The sequence below is a fragment of the Botrytis porri genome (assembly GCF_014898465.1).
Source record: "Botrytis porri strain MUCL 3234 chromosome Unknown BPOR_011, whole genome shotgun sequence".
Lineage (NCBI taxonomy): Eukaryota > Fungi > Ascomycota > Leotiomycetes > Helotiales > Sclerotiniaceae > Botrytis > Botrytis porri.
In genome coordinates, this window is record NW_024066085.1 from 1,039,115 (window position 1) to 1,061,771 (window position 22,657).

General features: G+C 35.2%; 5 protein-coding genes across 5 annotated transcripts; 2 read left to right on the forward strand and 3 right to left on the reverse strand.

Moving 5' to 3' along the window:
• Positions 1-759: 759 nt before the first annotated feature.
• On the reverse strand, positions 760-2,265 carry EAF01_008342 (uncharacterized protein; the record flags this gene model as incomplete). The annotated part of the gene is made up of 1 exon (XM_038916598.1): positions 760-2,265. One exon carries the CDS (start codon positions 2,263-2,265, stop codon positions 760-762), a length of 1,506 nt encoding a protein of 501 aa, XP_038767960.1.
• An 11,945-nt stretch (positions 2,266-14,210) lies between these two features.
• EAF01_008343 (uncharacterized protein) lies at positions 14,211-14,924 on the reverse strand (the record flags this gene model as incomplete). Its single annotated transcript, XM_038916599.1, has 3 exons — positions 14,211-14,652; positions 14,707-14,794; positions 14,885-14,924. 3 exons carry the CDS (start codon positions 14,922-14,924, stop codon positions 14,211-14,213), a joined length of 570 nt encoding a protein of 189 aa, XP_038767961.1.
• Positions 14,925-16,059: 1,135 nt separating this feature from the next.
• EAF01_008344 (uncharacterized protein) lies at positions 16,060-18,119 on the forward strand (the record flags this gene model as incomplete). Its single annotated transcript, XM_038916600.1, has 6 exons — positions 16,060-16,338; positions 16,386-16,654; positions 16,713-16,834; positions 16,885-17,019; positions 17,071-17,847; positions 17,899-18,119. 6 exons carry the CDS (start codon positions 16,060-16,062, stop codon positions 18,117-18,119), a joined length of 1,803 nt encoding a protein of 600 aa, XP_038767962.1.
• A 120-nt stretch (positions 18,120-18,239) lies between these two features.
• On the reverse strand, positions 18,240-19,890 carry EAF01_008345 (uncharacterized protein; the record flags this gene model as incomplete). Its single annotated transcript, XM_038916601.1, has 2 exons — positions 19,465-19,890; positions 18,240-19,411 (listed from the first exon to the last, which is right to left on the reverse strand). Exons 1-2 carry the CDS (start codon positions 19,700-19,702, stop codon positions 18,240-18,242), a joined length of 1,410 nt encoding a protein of 469 aa, XP_038767963.1. The 5' UTR covers positions 19,703-19,890.
• Positions 19,891-20,317: 427 nt separating this feature from the next.
• Positions 20,318-22,261, forward strand: EAF01_008346 (uncharacterized protein; the record flags this gene model as incomplete). Its single annotated transcript, XM_038916602.1, has 1 exon — positions 20,318-22,261. One exon carries the CDS (start codon positions 20,318-20,320, stop codon positions 22,259-22,261), a length of 1,944 nt encoding a protein of 647 aa, XP_038767964.1.
• Between the last annotated feature and the right edge of the window lie 396 nt (positions 22,262-22,657).

A 22,657-nucleotide genomic window follows, 5' to 3' on the forward strand; every position in this document is an offset into this window, starting at 1 on the left:
AACATACCCCATCACATACCTAGCTCGCACGATTAATGATCGCCCCGCTTGTATCGCTTGTGCTACCTACCGAATAGGACCCCTTCTCACCTCTTGTCAAAACCTTCACACCAACACTAGAAGCAAATCCCGGAGTTACCTCCGTATTCAGGAGCCCCTCTTACATGTCCATTCTCAGCTGATTGCACATCTTCAATTACCTAGGTTGTTGGTCACCCAAAATAAATAAGTTTGCGAAGAAATTCAATTTGATATGTACTCGTGTTCATTGGTTGATCGGTGGCGTACAAATCACCTGGATTGTCTTCTTCAGCGGCAGCATAAAATCACGAGCCGTCAAGCATCCTCCGCCTCAATTTTATTACTCGTGTCGGGACGGATCGTCACATAATCAAAATAAGCTTCTGTGCCTTTCAGCTGACCGCCGATAAGACTCGGCACTATCTCCAAATGAGAAAGAAGTTAATAAATGTCTCACCGAGTTACCGTGTCACACCTTTGCTCTGTCATAAGGTGTTATTTCCTTTTCGATATTCATGTTTGAGGCGAATCCAGATCGACCTCTATCGGATAACCCCCCAACTCCCGCTAACGATATTGTGATAGGTACTCCCGATATTTAAGCTTTTATTTAGTACCCCCCAAAAAACGATGAGATTTCTCCATCCATCATACGCCCGTTATTTACATCCCAGTATATCGATGATGCTTTGTAAATGCCCCCAAAATTGTCCTTCAATCCCACTCCGTATCATAATATCAATCCTCCTTCACGATACATTTGCCTTCTAACCATTTTGCAATTTCTACAGAGGGAATATCTACGGCCCTCCAAAATATATCCGATGCCCAAAATATAGGCACTGCTAACCCAAGCATTCCACCCCACCAAGCAAACGTTCGTGTCCACATACCACTATTCTCACGCCCACCTACTGCCCACCAAACAATTGGCATCCATCGGTGAGCGAATACATCGAGAAACGGTCCATGCATAAGGTATAGTGCATATGAGATGTTTGCAAGATATTGCGCTGGACCAGATGTGAAGAACTTTTGTAATAGAGGAAGTTGTTGGCACGCAAAGACAACTTGCATGGCCCCCAACGCGAACCAAGAGAATGCTTGTTCCTCCTGTCGCCTCTGAGACCAGTACGGCTCCATCGTATAAGGTGCAATCTCACTGAGCCCAGGAGTTCTCAGGACATCATTGTTTGGCCATCCCGCTATCCACAGGGCAAAGACAAAGTTCATACTCCAGAATGCATAAACTACCGATGTTTGCCATGAATTGGAAGACTCTTCGTCCGAGACTGGAATCTCTTTATTAGAATTTCGTTCAGCTCGTGCTTGTTGAATAAGTCCCACTTCTGCCACCAGAGCCCCGCCAATGAATTCAAACGCAGCCCATCGGCCACACTTGAGACTATATAGCATAATGACAACTAACATGAAGAGACGAATCCATACTTTGCACCTCGCCAAACCGGTAATGGTGACGAAGAGAAACATGGACTGAGCCATTTCAATGGGAATCGTCCAAACATGAACATCGTACTTTGGCCACCATATCTTATCCCAATCCCAAGAATAAGCTATCGTCCAGATTGCATGCAGCCAATCCATAAACTGTTGTGAGATGGTCTCAAATCCATCAATCCTAACCAAACGCATGCGAATGAATATCATGACCATGAACGTAGAGGCGGTGGTAGGTAAAAATAGTCGCATCCCCCGACGAAAGACAGATGACGACAAGGTCGTTTGAAGATCGGCATAATTATGGGCTCGAGCTAACTTCAACGGTTTCAACGATAGAACAAATCCAGATATGACAAAAAAGATATGAACCATAGGTCGTCCGCTATAAAGTACTCGAAGAAAAGGTAGCTGCATGAAAGAGGATGGAACTGGGTCACCTATTGGCAAGCCATATGAAGGTATCATGAATTGCACATTTCCCTCGGTGAAGTGACAGAAAAACACTATCAAGGAAGCGACTCCACGAAGTCCATCGAGATATGATGTTGCGTACAGTCGTTGAGGCTTGAAATGAGCCGGTTGAAGTCGACGTTGTATTGGCGAAGGTATAAGGAAGAAGAGGAATCTTGTGAAAGATAGCCTTAAATGGGAAACCGTATCGTCGTTGATAGTATAAATCGTTGATGTCGGTGAAGAGTTTCCATTTGAATGGATTAATGCGTAGTTAGGTTCACTGCTATTTGGTAACAGACCTGCCACTAAACCTCGAAGTGATCTCAACATGGTGACCTCAAAAACGACACTGTATCTTTAGTGTATTGAAGCCAGACGACACGGGTGAAAGCTTAGAGATAATTCATCTATATGTTGTTCCGTTTGGTCAATGGATGCTGTTTATCCTTCCCAAATCAGATCTGTAGAACACTGGATAAACTGTTCTAATTCTCCGGTTATAGTAGTTTTAATTGGGCGAATAGAGATTTTCAAACAGGTATTTTCGAAATTGGATTGATGTAACTTGTTGCAGGGGAAAATGCACCCCAGGTGAATACACTGACGCCACCAGATTTCAGACCCTGTACAGGATGATCGTGATACGTGAAATTCAATCAGTTTGAGACGAGTGTGAAACAAACACAGTCGTGGAAAAGAATTGGAGAAGATCAAAATGCAATTATAATGAGGATTGAACTGGAAGATCTGACATTGAAGAGATTTTACCGCCACTAAACAAGTGTTTGTATGATCAGTGTGCTGAAATCGTGGATAAATTATACCAAGAGATGCCGAGCGAAACTTATGCTAGCAATGGGAAGTAGAGAGTCTGCACCGTATGCGTATGACTGGAACTTGGAAGCAAGAACAAAAGGCTGAAAAGAAAGTTGAGAGGTTGAGAGAAAGAGCTACTCTACTGTATTGTGATGATGAAGATAAGTTCTAATTAAGTTGTTGTTGTTGTTGTTGATGATGATGTTGAAGAGTTCAGGGACCTGAAGGATTTTCAGTGGGGAACTATTAGGTTAATAACTAACCTAATAAAAAGGTCAAAGTCACAACGGTGTATCGGTAATGAGAATCAAGCCGGTTTCAAGGAAATAAGTTGGGTATCCCACTTTCGGGCCACCCCCCTTTTAGGCCACCTCAAAAAAGCTTACTATAGAAAACAACCTCCCATTTTAAATATTTAATAATTTCATAACTTTTAAATCAATTGATTTAAAATTTTAATATATTATTATTTATATTATATTTAAAATATATATCAAAACTGATATTAATTCGGTTTTATATATGGTAGTAAATAAATATTCAATTTAATAAATTACTTTAAATTATAGGATTTTGAGAATTATTTTTTAAAATTATATAAATAACTATTTATTTTATAATAAAGATATATAATATATGTAAAAGATAATTTTAATATAAAAAAATTTAATAGATTAAATATTAGTTTAAAAGTTTTTAAATATTAATCTTATATATTAATAAATTTATAAAATTAAGAAATATCTTCTTAATATTAGAGGAAATGATTTTATATTTAGAAAACAATAGATGTAAAACTTTCTTTAAAGAAATTTAGAGATTAAAACTAAAAGATAAATTAAAATTAATTCAATACATATTAAAGATGTAATTATTAATATTATTAATTAATAATTTTTAAAATTAGATTTACTCTTAATTCATTATATTAAACTTTAACATTACTATAATATAAATAAAATAGGTATATAAAAAGATTAGGGACTAAATGAATTAGTTTTAGAAAGCTTAGAATATTATTTTATTTAGAAAAAGGAGTTTAGTTCTAAAGCTTGAATATCACTTATAAAGTATATTTTAACTATAAAAAAAGCTTTTAATCTCTTGTTTATATTAAAGGGGAAATTAGTATAACAATAATGGTTTTTAGCTGATTTAAAATCTTATAAAGAATAATATTTTATTATTATAAATAATAGATAAACTATAAATAATATTATTTTAAAATAATTTAAAAAGGTCTTTATACCTCAAACAGTTTTCTTCTTATTAAATAAACTAAGACTCCTTATATTAAATGGGTATAAAAATTATAAAACTATTGAATTTATATATGAATACTTTAAGTATAATATATACTTCTTATTCCTTTCATTATATATATTATATATTCTACAACCTCTTAATTTATTCATTTTCTTATTTCTCAAAAAAGCATACAAACACTACCTTAATAAATTAGCCTTTTTATTAGATTCTAAAGTAATTGGAAAAATTAATTTTTTTATATATTATTAGAAAGTATGACTAGATAATTTAACAAAGTGTTAGAAGTTGTGGCACGTGCGCTTAGCTACTGTGTATATATCACTTCCACTTCATAAATTAGATTTTATCTTAGTACGATTAATCTATATAGTCACTTTTATATGCATTCTACTAGCCTACTCTTTCATTATGAATAGGTTATAAGCCTGGTAGCTTTATAGTAAGATTAAGGCCAAAAGCTCTTTGAATAGTTTACATTACCAAAGTAAAGGTTGACGATAAAAAGCTCCTACATAACATAACATCAATATACAAAGTATATATAGTAAACAAATTGCTGAGCAATAATAACAAAGTAATTATTTACATCATACCTTTTCTTTAAATAAAAAAACTATAAGTTATTATTAAAAAGACTATCTATTTCGGTTTAATATTGAAAAGTATTACCTATTATATAATATTTGATATTACTCCAAAAATCATTATTTACAAATCAAAATTCATTATTTTCAATTATTTCACCTTAAAGAGGATTTCTCCCTTTAAACACTAGTACATCCAAATCGGAACAATATAATTTAAACAATTCCTATTTTATTTTTTCATTCTATTATCAAATATATTCAAATCATTAATACAAATTTTCTATTTATAGGATTTCAAAATAAACAAAGATACTGAATCCAGGAATTATTCTAAGCATATCCCTTCTTTTATTTAAAAGAATCATAAATATTGAACTTATTAAATAAGAATTCAACTTTGAGGAAAAGATTAGTTTTATATATATAAAAAGATATTACACGAATATACACGGATTACAATAGCCGACAATTTAATCCAGAATTTCGAAGAACTTCAAGTCTTTAACAATAATAGCAATGCTACTATAAAGATTCGACTTAATATCAATAAAAAGGTTACCTTTCTTAAGAATAATATTAATATATTATTTTACATTTATTATTTATTATTTAATAATAATAAAATTTTAATAAAAGAATATAATATAGCAAAGAAACTTTAGAATTATCTAACAATAAAATACTTTAGAATTAATAATATTGTAATAAACAAATACCTTCTCAAGATTAAGACCTTTTTTTTCAATCTAACAATATTTTTAATATAATTATTATAAATGTTTAGGATAAGCTTAAAGATCTTTAACAAAAGCTCTTATTTATAGATGTTTTAGTTAATACTTTATATACAAATAAATCATTCTTTTAAAGCCTAATTTTGTTCTTTCCTAATAAATATAAAATTATTATTAATATAATCTATATTATTAATTCTACTTTAAATATTAATAATAAAATCAAGTATTTATAAATTAAAGAAGTAGAGATACAAAACTCTAAAAATTTAGTATATCTTATAAAAAAAAAGAAATATATTCTACTTTATTATTAATATAAAGCTAATATAAACTTGAAGATTAATATATTTATTATTACTTATAAACTCTATAATAAACCTGATTACTTAATCCTAAAATACTTTCAGCTCCATTATGTCAAGTATTTTTTGAAATCTGATTCAAAGTATAAATAGAAAAGAAAACAATCCACCTTTCTATTACAAAGAGATAAAGAGTGTAGGGAGCATAAGGCTCATATTACTAAATCAAGCTTCAATACTATTAAAAGTGTTGTCAATAATGAGTCTAATTTTAAGCATTATTATTTCATTAAAGAAAGTATTAATAAGATATCCTCATTATAATAATACACTAATATTAATATTACCTTATATATATCTAATCAATATTCTTTTTTCAAAAGTCTAACTTATACTTTATAATAAAGAATAATAATTGATAAGAAAGTTATATACTTGAATGAACAAAGAATAATGAATATAGTATATAAGAATAAAATAAGGATATCATGTTACGGAGGTACCCGCACCGCAACATGGATTATAAGATAAACCTAAGGCCTTGGTGTTGGAACCTACGAAAACAGCACTGTAGGGACAGTTGGATTAAAGGGTAACGAAAGATAGCGGTAACCGAATCAATAAGCAATGATTAAAAGATAGGTACCTATCTTTTGTTGGCACCTATCCTACAGTAGGCACAGGAGGGATAGCGGTTACAGGTTATCTAGTAAGCACAGGTTAGATAAGCAGTAGTATCATATAGGTCACGGGGCAAGTGTCACGTGATGGATAGACAGGATAGGCAAGCTATCCAGGCTATCCGTGGATAGACAGGATAGACAGTCTACCCAAGCTATCCAGACGAGAACGAAGGTCTATATAAGGGAATGGGTTTCATTACAATGTAGAGCTTCGTGCTCAAGAACAATCATTAGTTTCATTACTATAGTTACGAGAATTGCAACCAGTTACCAACCTTATTGAATTCCTACTTGAAGTCTAGTCTAAACCACCTCGAGAGAACTCTAGACACTTCCACGTGACCCTAGAGGCAGCTCCCGTAACATATCATTAGTTGAAGTATTATATATATCTGAATTAAAGATCAATTTGTTCTTAGCTAAGAGAATTTGTAAGGTAGGGCTCAAGAGTATATTCAATCTCAAAGAGATATATTTCATACCAGAAAATAATAAGAATAATAAAATCATTAAAATTAAAATGAAAAATGGAATATATATTATTTTATATATGAAATTAGAATATAAAGATTCCGTATTTTTTGTACTCTTTGTAGAGATTATTAATAATATAAAAGAAGAAGTTGAAGAATTAACTATAACAAAGAAGAAAAGATACCTTATTTAGTTTAGACACTTCAATCATTTTAGTCCTAATAAAATTAAAAACCTATACAAAGTTATTATACTTTAAAGATTTATTAAAATCCCTTTAACTTTTAATATCTGTGAAGTATGTATTTTCATAAAAATGATTAATAGAATCCTAAGCTAATTAAGTATATAAAAATCTAAGAGATTAGAATTGATTTATTTTAATATTGCTGACCCTTTTCTAAGATTTATTCAAGGATACAGATACTTTTTTTTTTTTTTAATAATACTACAAGGGTAAATTGGATCATTCTATTAAAGCAGAAGAGTAATATAATACTCTTATTGAAAGTCTAGAAGTAAGAAATTAAACTCACTATAGATGTAGTTATAATTACTACTAGAATCAATAATGTATTAAAGCTTCTTTAAGCCATTCGGGAATGAAAGGCTAATGTGTAATTAAAGATTACAATAATTATATTATCTCATTAAAATGATTTAGCCAAATGTAATATACAAATTGTAGAAACTGATATAAAAATAATATTAAAAGAAGCTTATTTATCATTAGAGTTTTAGAATAAAACTGTTGAGCATAACATATACATTCGAAACCGTACTAGCATTAGCCTAAATGTGAATAGAATTGATTAAAGCTTATTTAAAGCATTTACAGGTACATTATTAGATATTAATACATATAAAATTTGGGAAAATTAATATTATACTTATATCAACCCTAAAATCATTTTAAAAGGATAAAGATATAATAAACTTTGTAATATAATAAGGATTGAGATATTTCTAGAATACTTAAAAGATACTATTAAATATATAAAGATTTATTCATTAGAGTTAGATTACATATACCGCTTTTATCGTGTTATAATTAATGAAAGCTATAAAAGAGGGAATTTAAATCTCAAACTTAGAAACTATATAGTTGGATTACAAGGTACTAAGAATATAAAACCTAATTACAGATTTCATAGTAAACCTAAGAATGTTCCTAAATTATCGTCTATTTTAATCGATTTATTAATATCACTAAATATAATAATTACAAATTTGATAAAGATATACTTAACAATATTAAAACAAATAAAAACCAAAAGACTACTATACTTTAACAAAGATGAATATAGAAATATTCAATAGATGATTAATGATTAATGATTTATTAGATTAATAAAGGAAAACAATAAAGAAACTAAGATTATTTTATTTAAAGTTATTTCATCTGAAATTACTTTATCTAATATAACTTTATTATTATTAAATTTGAGTTTATTATTTAAGATTATATTACTTAATATAACTTTATTACTTATTATATCTATATTTAAATCTACTTTTATACTACCGAATTCGAAATATAATTTTAAAAAAAGAAAAAAAGACAATAATAATAATAATAATATAAAAGGATAAAGAAACTCTAAAATTATTCAGACTTTACTTACCTTCTTAAATAAATTAATAACAGAATTGATCAAATATATTATAATTACTATCTCAAATATTTATTAATTCAAGAAAACAAATAATAAAATTGCTTTGAAAATCTTAACTTTTTTAATAAATATATTAACAAAAACTGAAATCATTTTACCAATAATCGAAATTCTTAGGATTAAAATACTTAATATATATAAAAAAGTAATAACAAATAAAAAGTATATGAAAAAATAACAAGTTATAATTTAAAAAGAAATAGATTTATTAATTAAGAATAATATTTGAAAAGAGTTTATTTTATTATAAAAAAGTAATTTAGTTTTAATGAAATAGATATTTCTTATTAAAACAAAAAATAATAAGGTAAAACGATTTAAGGCTAGATTAGTAATTAAAGGATTTAATTAAATTTTAAATAAAAATTATAATGAAATCTTTACTCTTATAATTTAACTCAATATTCTTTACCTTTTCCTTATAATTATTATAAAAAAGAATCTCGAATGCTTTTATTTCAATATCAAAAATATATTTATTGAATTATACTTGAAAAAAGAAATCTATTTAATACTTTTTTAAGGTGTTTATATTAATTATGATCATGTTTTATATATATTTTGGAGTTTTTATGGGCTAAAATAAGCTGATAGAGATTGAAGCTTTTTTCTAAAAGAAAAGTTAATCAAAATGAGGTTTATATAAAACCTTATAAATTTATATTTATATATTAATTATTAATATTAATTAATTCTTTTAGTATATATAAATAATATTATCATTATTGCTATATAAAAATGAGATATTCAATGGTTTTATTATAATCTTTTTATTCAATTTAATATTAAAGACTTAGAGGAGATTAATAAGATTTTAGAAGTGTGGATTATTTATATTAGATTAAAGAGAATATTAATTATAAATCAAAAAGAGTATCTGGATATAATACTTACCCGATTTAGGATCTTTTATAATCAATATACCCCTAAAAAGATACTAATTTCGAATTACAATTAATTATAACTAATACTATTGAATAATGAACTTACTAATATAAACAAATATTAATAAGTAATTAGTAATACAATCCATTTTATAATCTATACTAAACCAAACATTACATTCAATCTTAAAAAATTAGTACAAATTATATCTAATTTTATTAAACATTATAGTATTGTATTCAAAAACCTTATAAGATATTTGAGATCGACTATTAAATAGAAGTTATGTTTTAGGCTTAAAGAAATTCAATTAGATATTTGCAAAGAATATAACCTTCTATAATATATTATCAAAATGTATACAAATACAAATTGGGCAAGCAATAGAATTAATCGAAAAAGCATTTCTAGTAGGATAGTAATATTCTATAATGAACTAATCTTATAGACAAGTAAAAAGCAAATATCTATAACTATATTCAATATAAAAGCTAAGTATATTTCCATAACTATATTCATTAAACAAGAGTAATGAGTAACTCAACTCTTGAAAGACTTAAAGTAATCAAAGTATATCGAGAATAATAATATAATTCAAATACTTAAAGACAATTAAGAAATACTAGCGTTAATCAAGAACTTATATTTATATAAACGATCAAAGTATATTGACATATATTATTACTTTATTTGAGATTTTATAGAAAAACATCTAGTCAATATTAGTTATATTAATACAAATGATATAGTTGTAAATGGATTAATAAAACTATATACAAGGATGATATTTAAGAGATTCAAGAACATGCTAGAGCTTCAAAGCTAATTATTGAAGTTGAAAGAGTAAGCTCTTTAAAGGAATATTGGAAGTTGTAGCATATGCGCTTAGCTACTATATATATATCATTCCCACTTTATAAGTTAGATTTTACCTTAGTACAATTAATCTATATAGTCACTTTTACATGCATTCCACTGGCCTGCTCTTTCATTGTAAACACAAAGTATAATATACTAGTTAGATGGAAAGCTTCAGATTTATGATTTCTAAATCACATTAAATCTATTATATTTAGATTATTAATTGAGAATAATAATAAAGAAGTTACAAATTAGAATTTATTTTTTAATAATAATCCTGTATATTAATAGAATAAGGAATTCGTAATTTCAACTTTTAAAATGTTTTAAAAAGCTAGTAATTTAAGATTATATATATATATGTTTCTTTAAAGTGAAAAGATTAATCTTTTGTTACGGGAGCTGCCTCTAGGGTTATGTGGAAGTGTCTAGAGATCTCTCGAGGTGGTTTAGACTAAACTTCAAGTAGGAATTCAATAGTGTTGTAATTAGTTACAATTCTTATAACTATAATATGAAACTAATAATTATCTTAAGTACAAAGCTCTATATTGTAATAAAACCTATTTCCTTATATAAACCTTCATACTGAAATCAACCAACAAATCAATTACTATAAAGCCGATTTCGACAAGTCGGTTTCCTAATCATATAATGTCCATTCTGTGACTGGTAATGATATTACCGTTTATCTAACCTGTACTCTCTAGCCGATTGTCCCTACAGCGCTGTTTCCATAGGTCCCAACACCAAGGCCTTAGGTTTATCTTATAATCCATATTGCGGTGCGGGTACCTCCGTAACATCTTTATAGTCGCTATTAACTTTTTAGAAAGATTATTAAGGGATTCGATGTTAAGGATTATGAAATTCTGTAATCTAGGTATTGAATAAAGTAATTAAAGTATTAATTGAAATAAGTTGTTTTTAAAAAGAAATATAAAATAAAAACTAATTTAAATTCGAAGTTTTCTAAAATTAAAAAAATTAGGAAGGTGTAAATTGAAACAGGAAATTATAAAATTAATATAGAAGATATTAATGATAATAATGAAAATGTATTCTTAAATATTTATTATAATACTGAATAGTTGTTGAATAATTAATGTTTTAATATTATATAATGTAAATTTTTGAGATGGCCCAAAAGAGAGGTGGCCCGAAAGTGGGGTACCCGACTTATACAATCAGTCCATGAATTTCTTAAACTCTGAGGTTTTTCTCGAGCTATTCAGCTGTATGTGAGTCAGTTTCTTCGTTCCAAGGGTGGGAGTTACTGCCATTGATTATTCTCATCGTCGTGTTTTTTTTTTTCTCTTATTTCAATTTGTATCGCAGACCCGACGATGTAATATCACTATCATTACAAGCCCAAAATTCTCGCTGCCTTTCGCTCACAATTCTCATCATTGTCATACAAATATTGTCAATTGAGTACTCTATAGATCCCTATTTCCACATCAATAATCTATCAATTCTATAGCCACAGGTTACAACATATCGACATGTTCCAAACTACAAACACAACAACCACATCACCTCTCAGTCTCCACCCCCTGAGAGGCTAAAATATTCATTCTGTAGATTATTTTATGGGAAGAAACGAGATGGAAAGAGATGACCTTTTTATACAAATCATTCAAGAAAGAAAAAAGAAAGTTAAATTCACTTCACTTCACTTCACTTCACTCCATGAAACCGCATTTTCAGTTTATGATACCCCTTCCTTTTCTGCTCAAACTCACCTTCATAGTACATACCCATTAAATGAATCTACTGCATCATAAATATCCATCATCTCACTACAAACAAATCGAAAGACCACCACTTCAGTTCCCTTCCTTTCCTCTTCACAAACTGCAACATCTTCGCAGGTCCCAGGGGGATGGCTGAGCTGGAAGCCGGGGGATGGATGATATATCGTTTCTGAGGGGGCTAGAAATTTCCACGTCTACATTGCAGATTCGTCAAAGATGGGATGAGGGTGAATTTCGTGATTTGGGGAGGGGGTAAGGTATATTATTGTTGTTGTTGCTGCTGCTGTGTGTAGATTAATGGATTGTTGTATTTGGGAATTCGGGATTATTGTTGTCGTTTTGTTGCTTGTTTTGGATGTTATTGCCATTGTTAGTTGGCATGAACTGAGATGGTGATGAGATGTTAATCTGAATTTCAGGATTCGTAAATGAAGAATGATAGATCAGGTGAGAAAATTTTGGAGGTGTTGGCTAGTATTAGGGCTGTGGTGAACATTGGTAGGTGGTCAAGATAATCTCGAATGAATGATGATTGGGTGTTACAAGTATAAAGTGTTTGGCTGTTGAATCGGGTTTCATGATGGACCCGCGACATTTTCATATGGAGGCATAATTTACTTCGAAAACGACGGTCTTGTCTGAGAAGAATAGGTATGTAAATTCTGCACATTACTATGTGAGATGCGTAGTAACTATAGATAAAGTCTACAAACCACAGATATTTCTAAGTTCTAACCTGAAGCTAAACATCCTATCCCCAAGAACTCCTTCCGAATGGCACGTTCAGAAATTAGATTTAGTAGGAAATACTGATACAATCATTATAAAATAGTGCAAGCTAGACTTTAAGTAAAAAGACGGTAGGAAAGGCAAGAGTCATCTAATCTTACATGGGAGAAAAAAGTGGCCGAAATTGATCACCCCAACAGATTTTGTAATAAATCAATCACGAATGGAATTATGAAAACTGATAGTCCTGAAAACCCCTCAAAAAGCCTTCATTTTTGATACTATCTAAAATTTTGATTCTCAGAACCGAAATGTAACGATTGAATTTGGTGAAGGGTTTCGACGGTGGTCAATTCCAGTCTGCTTTTTCTCCTGCGAATGGCTAGTGAAGCGATCTAGCTTAAGGAGAGAGCGAACAACTTGGGAAACAGAGATTATGTAAAATATACGTATATCCATTCTACGTACAGTTCGGGTCTCATTATTGAAACCTTTTATGGTGTAGACTATATATTAATACCAATTGATTCCAGTCATTGAATCGTGGGGTTACTATCATATTCAAGTGTTAAGACGTGATGACTTTTGTCCTTCGAATCATCCAGTCAATATTCCTTCCAAGACCTCAAAACAAAAATCAAGACATTAAATTTCTAGCAATCATGACGGCCCCATCCAAGATACCAGACCATAAAAGTAATCAAAGCAGGAGGAAGGACGAGATGTGCGATACCACCGTCCAATGGCCGACAGACATACGACTTTTGCGAGAGACTCTGAGAGAGTTGAATGGGAGAAGATGAACCTGGGTGATCCCCCCGATACACCGATTAGCGAAATCAACGCTCGTAAGCGAGCATGGCATAAAGACTCGCTGTTTAGACGGTTTCAATTGGGCGAATTCAAAAAGCCAAAGCTAGCAACTGCGAGATCAAAACACGGCTAAAGAAGGCTCATAAAGCACACAGATCTTGTGCTACGAGTTGATGTGAAGGAGGGTAAAGGACCTGGTCACTTTTGACAACGATAGTCTAGCCTGAAATTATATTGGATGATGTGAAACGGTTGAGTCTTAAGATTGTGCCTTCTGAAGTTGAATAGGCCTCTATTGGTCTGCAGATATATTGAGATGGAAGCAAGCTTCGCAGGTCGATTGCCACTTGACAATACTATCATTGTTTATATGGATTGCGGCTTTTACATATGATGATATCCTATTCTTATCCTACTGAAAGGATGGACCTGGGGAGAATGACTGCTGACGGAGGTGGTATCTTGTGGTTATGATTTTATAATTTCATACAACGCATAGGTTGAGTTGGTAGCCGATGCAACCCAGACCAGTAGGATATTGACGTATATGTAACACGATCAATGTTCAACATGTATCTTCAAGCACCATAACATTTTCAAGTGCCCCCACAAAAACCAATGTTTGTTGGCCGTGCTTCATTTGTTCCTCTTACAAGCCCTCCAAATTCGCCCCTCCCAGCCTTAACCTAGAAGAAAGCAACCAAAGCCAAAGCACTACCAACGCTCAAACCAACAACTGTCCATCCTGTCTTAACAACTGTAGCGTTCTTGAAAGTCTTTCCCATATCCCAAGCCAAATGTCTTATTCCGTTGAAAGAATGATATGTGAATGGCATGGCCAATGTGAACTTAGCCAGAAACTTTGCCGCCAGGGGCCAAGCTCCAAACGCAGCCACCATACTGGCAGTATCCAAGTGCCATCCAAATAAAGGCGAAGCAAGATATGCAGCACCGAAAACGTAGAAACCTCCCGAGAGAATACAGCCGGTAACACGGTTGAGACCAGACATAATCCAAGGGACTTGAGGTTGGTAGATTGTGAGATGGGGTGACACAGGTCGGAGTTTGCGTTGCTCGACGAGGATGTTGTAGCTATCTTTTGGGGTCAAATTTTGGGTGGCTACTGGTCTTGCAAGATGTTAGTTGTTGTCAAGCTTGCGGTATTTGTCTTGGGAGGCAAACCTGGTTTGCATTGACGCGCCAACAACTGCAGGTGCTGCGAGCTTCCTCATTGCCAATTGTGAGATGAGTGATGGCTGACCAGCCGCAACTATTTTGAGAATCGTTAGCAGATGTGCGAAATATGGAATCTGGGGTATGAGGTGGATAATGTTTTGCAGATTGGTCAGGGAAAACTTACGCCGGCGCAGCGATTGTTGAGTTGCTCTTTGTGAAAACATTTTGATTAAAATGATTATATCTTTGAAATTGTCACAGAACAATTGAAGATGATGAATTGCACAAAGGATAAAACGACACCAGGATCTTGATATTATCGTCGTCGATGCGGAAGGTATCGGTTTCCGGCGCCTCGGTTATGTCCTTACCATAATTGAACGAATCAGGACTTGAGAATTTCAAAGACGCAACTGACTAAGGGAAATTGCCACGTGATCCAAAAACTCGGGTCCTATATTAACGAAATTTTCGCCTCAATAATTTTCTTTCCTCTTCATGAGCATCAATCCACAACGCTGCTTGATCATAAAGTGGTAGCGCTAGGGATATGGCACATCGATAGCGTTATGCTATTGATATCGTCATACTATATGTTCTGAGAAGGAAGGATCTGTCGTTAATCTCGACCTCGAGGAATTAATCTCGTTGTTGTTTCATTTTATGATCTATATATGACAGCTTTTCAAGTTGGTTGCTAAGAGAATTTGCACGCGAAGCAAAATTTTCTATATGGAACGTCTGCCCATCTCTACTGTTCAATGATATATGTCGGAAGATATGTTGATTGCCTCTTATTACTGCCAATCCTTGCACTGAGTTTTCTACATTTCAAAGCATGAAACAACATCATGAACTGTCTCAAACGCAACAATATGATGTGCACATATGTAGATAGCATAAATCCCTTTATGCAACGCATTATTATATGGCGGGGCCCCTCAAACCTTGCCTCAATTTGGAAAAACTATTGTCCATATGCGGGGTCATTCAAGTTAACCCGTCGCGACCTTTAAATGGCTGCATCTCCTGCGCTTTAATATATCATGAACTATGATTCAAATAAAGCTTCGGGAGGTCTCCCTCCGCCATCCCGAATACACTTAGTTCCTCGCCCTGGAAAAAGGTTATATGTCCATTGTGTATCGATCGGCTCATATCTAGACATGGAATACATGCAAGTCATCCCAGAAACAAATTGTATAGCTTGTTGTCCCCCGGCAGTCTGTATTTAATCGGACGAAATGATATCATCATAAGCTCTGAGACATGCAGGTTGAAGAAACTATAAAGTTCAGTTTCGCAGGTTGTGAAAGGATGTGAATTCCTTTGCCAGGTGAATGCACAATCTCTGCGATAATGCTTTCATCTAAGGTCAATTGCCTATTTGGCATTCAAATTTTCGTCCATTTGGCGCATTGTACAAGCTCTCCAATTGCTACTGCTACCAATACCTGGTCAACCAAGGTCTACAATGTCTCCGCTGCGACGACAACATTGACTTATGAGTACACCAATGAGGAATTGGCTATGCTATGGAACCAAGTCGGATCTATTGCTGTAGGGCCAATCACGACAACAGTGGAGCCAACACCAGAGCCTTCTTCGTATCCTCGTCCTGGAATGTTTCACCCTTTAGTATGTCAATTAGTCGCCATTTAAGATCACATATCTAATATTTGCAGGTGCCAACCTATGATACATCCCTAAATAACCAAAGTCTACCTGACGATTTCATTTGGGGTTTAGCAGCAAGTTCATATCAAATTGAGGGAGCCGCGAAAGATGAAGGTAAAGGTCCCTCGATTTGGGATTTAATCGCACATAGAGATTATGGAGCCGTCGCAGACAACTCCACTGGTGATATCGTGGCTAGTCACTACTGGCTCTACAAACAAGACTTTGCTCGCCTTGCTAGTTTAGGAGTTCCATACTTCTCTCCGTCATTCTCTTGGTAGGTGTGATCTAGAATTTACAGCGAGTTTGGCTGCTAATGCAAAAAAAACTCCCAGGCCGAGATTCTTCCCATTCGGAAACGGACCCGTGAACCAACAGGGTGTTGAGCACTATGATGATGTTATTGCTAGCATGGTCGCGAATGGAATCAAGCCTGCTGTCACACTGTTCCATTGGGGTAATTCATGATACCGAAAGTCATATTTCAACATGCTAATTGTTATTCAGAGACACCTCTCGCCCTATTCAATTCGTATGGAGCCTGGACAGATGAGCGGATCGTGGACGACTTCTTCAACTATGCCAAGTTTGTCATTACCAGATATGACAAATATGTACCAATTTGGTACACATTCAATGAACGTATGGTGCCCTTTTGGAAATTACATCTCCCTTACTAACCTCCATTCTCAGCTCAATACTGTAACTGGCAATACGCCTCCTACCCCGCCGGAAACACCAAAGGCAACTACCCCGCTTACCACAACATCACTGGTGGTCTCCCCGCTCGCATTGCCTGCTCACACTACAGCATCCTCGCACATGCAAAGGTGGCCAAATGGTACCACGAAGAGTTCCACGGTGCCGGCCGCATAACCTTCAAAAACTCCGGTAACTTTTACGCACCCAATAGCACCTCCTCAGGAGACGTCGACTCTGTAGCCCGCAACTTCGAATTCGCATTGGGTTGGTTCAACGGCTGTTGGCGCGACGGTGATTATTCTTCCATGTTGAAAGAAACATTGGGAGATTTACTGCCGGAGTTCACTCAGGAAGAAAAGGATTTGATTAAAGGAAGTTGTGATTTCTTCGCTATAGATGGTTATACAGGTTTTCTTGCTACCACCATTCCTGGAGGTTCCGCAGCCTGCGCATCGAATTCCTCACATCCCTCCTATCCTGAATGCGCGGGCTCGAGTTCGCTTGCCGCAGATGGCTTCCCATTAGGACCTGCCGCCGATGAAGGAGTAAACTGGTTAGTTAGTACACCAGTTGCCATCCGGAAGTTCTTGAATGTTATCACGAAAGAGTTGTTCCCAACAGTAGGGGATATCGTGGTTAGTGAGTTCGGATTTGCGGAGCCGTTCGAGGGGCAGATGAATACTTTAGGTGAGGTTTTGTGGGATTTGAGACGAGCAGATTATTATAGAGGGTTCTTGGACAATATCCTTGCAGCAAAGGTTGTTGATGGTAAGTTTCCCATTGTCGATACCTGATGTGGCTTATACTAATGTAATTCAGGCGTCAATGTCACTGGTGCATTTGGCTGGGCTATCTTTGATAATTTTGAGTGGTTCTCGGGAAGTAAGGTGAAATTTGGAATGCAGTGGTTGAATCAGACTTCTATGGAACGTATTCCAAAGGCAAGCATGTTCCAATTCTTGGACTGGTTTGACGCCCATGGAGGAGTTAAGTTGGGTGCGGGAACTTCTGGAAATCTTACAAAGAAACACTTTGACTAGAACTTCAAGAGATAGTTAAAGATAGAATCGAGAATAGAGATTGCTTGGTGGCGTTCTATGTATTCAGATATTTATTTACTTATCTAGCAAGACTTGTCATAATATGATGCTAACCACTATCTAATTCTCTAATTTCTCCGCGAATCCTTTTTCTTCAAGCTCTTTTGAGCTCTCATCAGGCACTAGCGCAACTTCTGAGCCGGTGGCTTTTGAATCAGATCCCAAATTGTTCCAGGCAGCTTTGTTCTTCTTCCTCTCCCCCGCTCCCTCGCTTTTATACTGATAACCTCTCATTCGTGGCCCTTGTCCACTCTTCTCTGGTAGCTCACCATCGTATTTCCTGGCAAACTCTTCGCAGTCTTTCTCAAATGTGTCATCTTTGATACTCTTTCGTATTGAAGTAAAAAATTCCGAAAGAACATAATGGTTATGTACTTGGAGTAAGACCCATCCGAGCATTTCTTTGGCTGAAAGTAAATGCTGGATGAACGCTCGGTGGTGGGAAGTGCATGCATAGCATTTGCAGGATTCAGAAAGAGGAAGTAAGGAAGTAGCATGAGCTGCAGTCCACATATCAATACCCAGAGGAAGGACTGGATTGTTTTCGCTTGAAGATGAAGAGTTGGCGGGAGATGGAAATTCAAAGGTCAGTGCGATTCCAGCATCCGTGGCAAAGTTGATGAACGGAATGGTAAAAATGTCCATTCCGAGTGAAATTTGACGAAGTACGTGATGAGGAGATGATGGTTCATCTAAAGAGAGACGAGGGAGTAGAGACATGGCTGTAGTCTCTGGAATTTCTGGGAGTAAGTTTGAATCATAGAAAGCCAAACCCGAGACCTCATTCACCAGTTCGTCAGCAATATAATTTATGTACTCCCACTGGTTTTGATAATCGATGGGTAATATTGGTGCAAAAACGGGCTGTTCCTTGACTTTGTCAGCCAAGAGCTGAGCCAACCATTGCCCACTTCTATCGCCCATCTTGGCGGTACGTTTTGCTCCTGCTATAGTGCTATAGGGAACATCCGCAAGCCCAATAGCGATATCTGGGCGTAAGGTTGCGATTGAATCGATGTAGGATTTGTTAGAAAGAGGTTGAAATCCTGTCGATGTGAATACAGAAATAGCTGTGTTACTATTGCCATTGGGAGCCGTAACAGCAGGTGTCCGTCTTGGTGCCAAAAGAGATATGGTAGATCTGGACAAGGCAGTAAAAGCATGAAGAGCTGGTTCTGCTCCAGGACAGTTCAAGATAGGAGATATGGTTGTTTTATTGCTCTTTTCTATGACTAGAAAAGATCAGAACGAATATAAACACGTGATAGATTGATGGGAAACCTACAATCTTCCAATGCAAAATGAACACCCGGTACTTTTGCATGTGCTGCAATTACATCTGGCGTCATATGAGGTATAACGCCTCTAGATGTAATGGCCAGAAAATCCGGAGTTTCCAAATCTTTCCGTCCTTCCAGAGTGATTCTTCCAAGTCTTGGACCAGAGGCATTGTGATCCAAAGTATTCAAAATTTGGAATCCGAGCCTGGTAGAGTTTTTGGGAGCCATATTGATGGCAGACATTGCGTCAAGTGAAATAAGAGGTATGAGCAAAGAGGTCGATTAGATATCGCCAAGATACTGAGTTTTCTGCAGGCCAGCAACCCTCAGATTATATACAGAGCGTCCGTAAATTTGAGACAAGCACTTGCAGATTTTGTAAACATCTCAAAATGTGTTATTTTGGACAAGAATTTTATATTGGCGTCGAGAACGGATATATCATCACACTATCTGACTAGAACATAATTTTTCCCACGCTGGAGGCTTGAATAGTACTGGACAAATTTGAGACGCTAGCCTGTAAATGGTTAGCATGGCTATCACAGCAGCTTATCCTTATCGGATAAATGTCCAAGCAATTAATGTTACATTCCTCAAGTCTGACGACGGGAAGGGAGGAGTACTTCAAAAGTGTACTTCCATTACCGCAGCACTCATCGTACTTTAACTCTCATTTGCATAGTTTCTTTCTGCTTTTGAATGAGTTGAGATTGTCACAAGCATTCAGTTCTTATTTGAACCTAGGACTAACATGTCCAGTTTGCTATAATAAGCAAGGAAAAGCAATCGAGCACGCACAACCTTCGGGAATTTCGGATCAAGTCACCTTCATTTTGGGGTTTCCAATCAGACAATATGGGAGACCGAAGTGGTCGCATCGATAATAGGCAGCATTTCACAGACAATGACCACCCCGATGATCCAATTGAAGACCCTACACTCACCCAGCTTCTACCTATGAACGAGATATCAGATGATGATTCTCCTCCTACCCCTCGGTTCTTACAAGATCAGTCTTCCTATCGATACCATAAATGGATTCCTACTCCGGTCAGACGTGTCAGTAAACAAGCCATTGCTTGGGCGAAAGGGCCAGATCCCCCGCGCATGAACGTCATCAAGCCTTGGTTTCCATGGCTACAGCAAGCACCATTACGACTTTTAGATCGATATATACCTAAGAGAAGACATAGGATATTGCTTCTCGTGGCATATTACTTTTGTTGGGTTCTCACTTTTTCTCTTGTCCTACGCCAGAGTACACTTGCTACAGCGATAGAGGAATGGGGAGTCCCTGGCGATATTGGATGTGGCAATACATATTGGGTATCTGGGAACCAGTGTGGTTTGAATGGAAACGATTGCCGACCCTTTAATGGAAGTGGATTTGCATTCAAATGTCCCGCAAACTGCGCCAGCGCCAAGGTGCTTAACCCGCGAGCTGTTGGGGCGCAAGAAATCAACTACAGGCCATTAGTGATTGGTGGACCTACAGACGATGACACTACTGCAATCTATCGCAGCGACAGCTTCATCTGCGGGTCAGCAATCCATGCTGGGGTTATCGACAATGTTAAAGGAGGTTGCGGCGTTGTGTTGCTGGTTGGAGAACGCAATAACTATCAAAGCTCGAACAGACATGGGATCAAAAGCATTGGTTTCGATTCGACCTTCCCATCATCATTTGCATTCCAGAAAGGAGTCACTTGCAAGGCCAAAGATTCGCGCTGGTCACTGCTATTTGTTTCTCTAACGTTCACAGTAGTGCTATCGCTTTTTACTACATCGCCTGGTCTCTTTTTCTTTTCCATCTTCACTGGGCTTTTTGCTCATACTGGTCTCGGCTCTGATCCACCTCATTATGATACTATGACCGCATTGGTCTCGAACATATTAGGGAAGTTCCTGCCTGCAGCCTTCTGCGCTTTTGTCATTTATAAATACATGGGTGTCGAACGTGCCTTGACTGGGCTCACAGCTCAAATCGAGAAGACTATATTATGGCTCGGGGGCTGCTGGGTTGGGACACTCTCAAATTACACTTTTGATTGGATCCCTATTCAACGGCTAAATGCTCACGATATCAATCAACAGCCAGGTGCCAAACTTGCTTTGGCGTTTATCATCATATTTCTTATCATTATAATCGCGAAACAAGTATTCTTCTTTCGCATGGAGGGCCGCTTGATTCGCTTTCTCGGCTTGTATGGGATATTTGTTGCCGCTATACTCATATCTCTCCTACTACCCGGCTTCAGTCTTCGAATACATCATTATATCCTTGCTCTCTTACTGCTACCGGGAACTTCCATGCAGACTAGACCTGCACTCCTCTACCAAGGACTGCTAGTCGGCTTGTTTATCAACGGTATTGCACGGTGGGGATTTGACCCTGTGCTTCAAACTCCTGCAGCACTTCAAGGAGATGCGAAACATAATTCTGCGCTACCACATATTTCATCTCCAGAGATTTCAATGAGTAGTAATGTTTCTTCTATATCTTTCACCTGGCTTCCACCACCTGCCCCATTTGATGGTATCAGTGTGCTAGTCAACGATGTAGAACGTTTCAGAGGATACACCGATGAAGGATTCGCAAGTGATAAGCATTTCGTTTGGTATAAAAACTCACCTTTACTATATCCTGAATATTTCAGATTTGGATATATGCAAGGATCTAGAAGTTGGGATTACACAAAGGCAGGGACTTGGAATATCAATGGGACCTGGACGGAAATGAAAAAGGGGCCAAGTAAAGTCAAAAGTAGATCACTGAACGGAGAAGTCTTCACTATATAGATTGGATGTTTAATATTTTGTTCATAGATACCCACACGGTTTCATTATTTTTAGCATATTGAAATTATTCTCGCTGCTGATATGGTATTACAGTCTGTGATATCTTACTCCACAACTTGAAAGTGTCTTGACGAAATTCCCGGGTTCGTCTACTCTATCTTGAAGCTCTCTCTGTATTCCATTTCAAATAACTATGAAACTTCAGATGATGCGAATTCTCACACCAAGATACCTCGATCGCAAACTTGTTTTCACTCTACCATTCCTGACACAGGCAACATTCTTCTGGTTGACCTCTACATGTCTTAGACCATGAACTTTCATATTAATGCTCAATCATGGTTTTATTGCCCAACGTAGACACTATTTCCACTCTAAATTGATGTTCGGAGCACT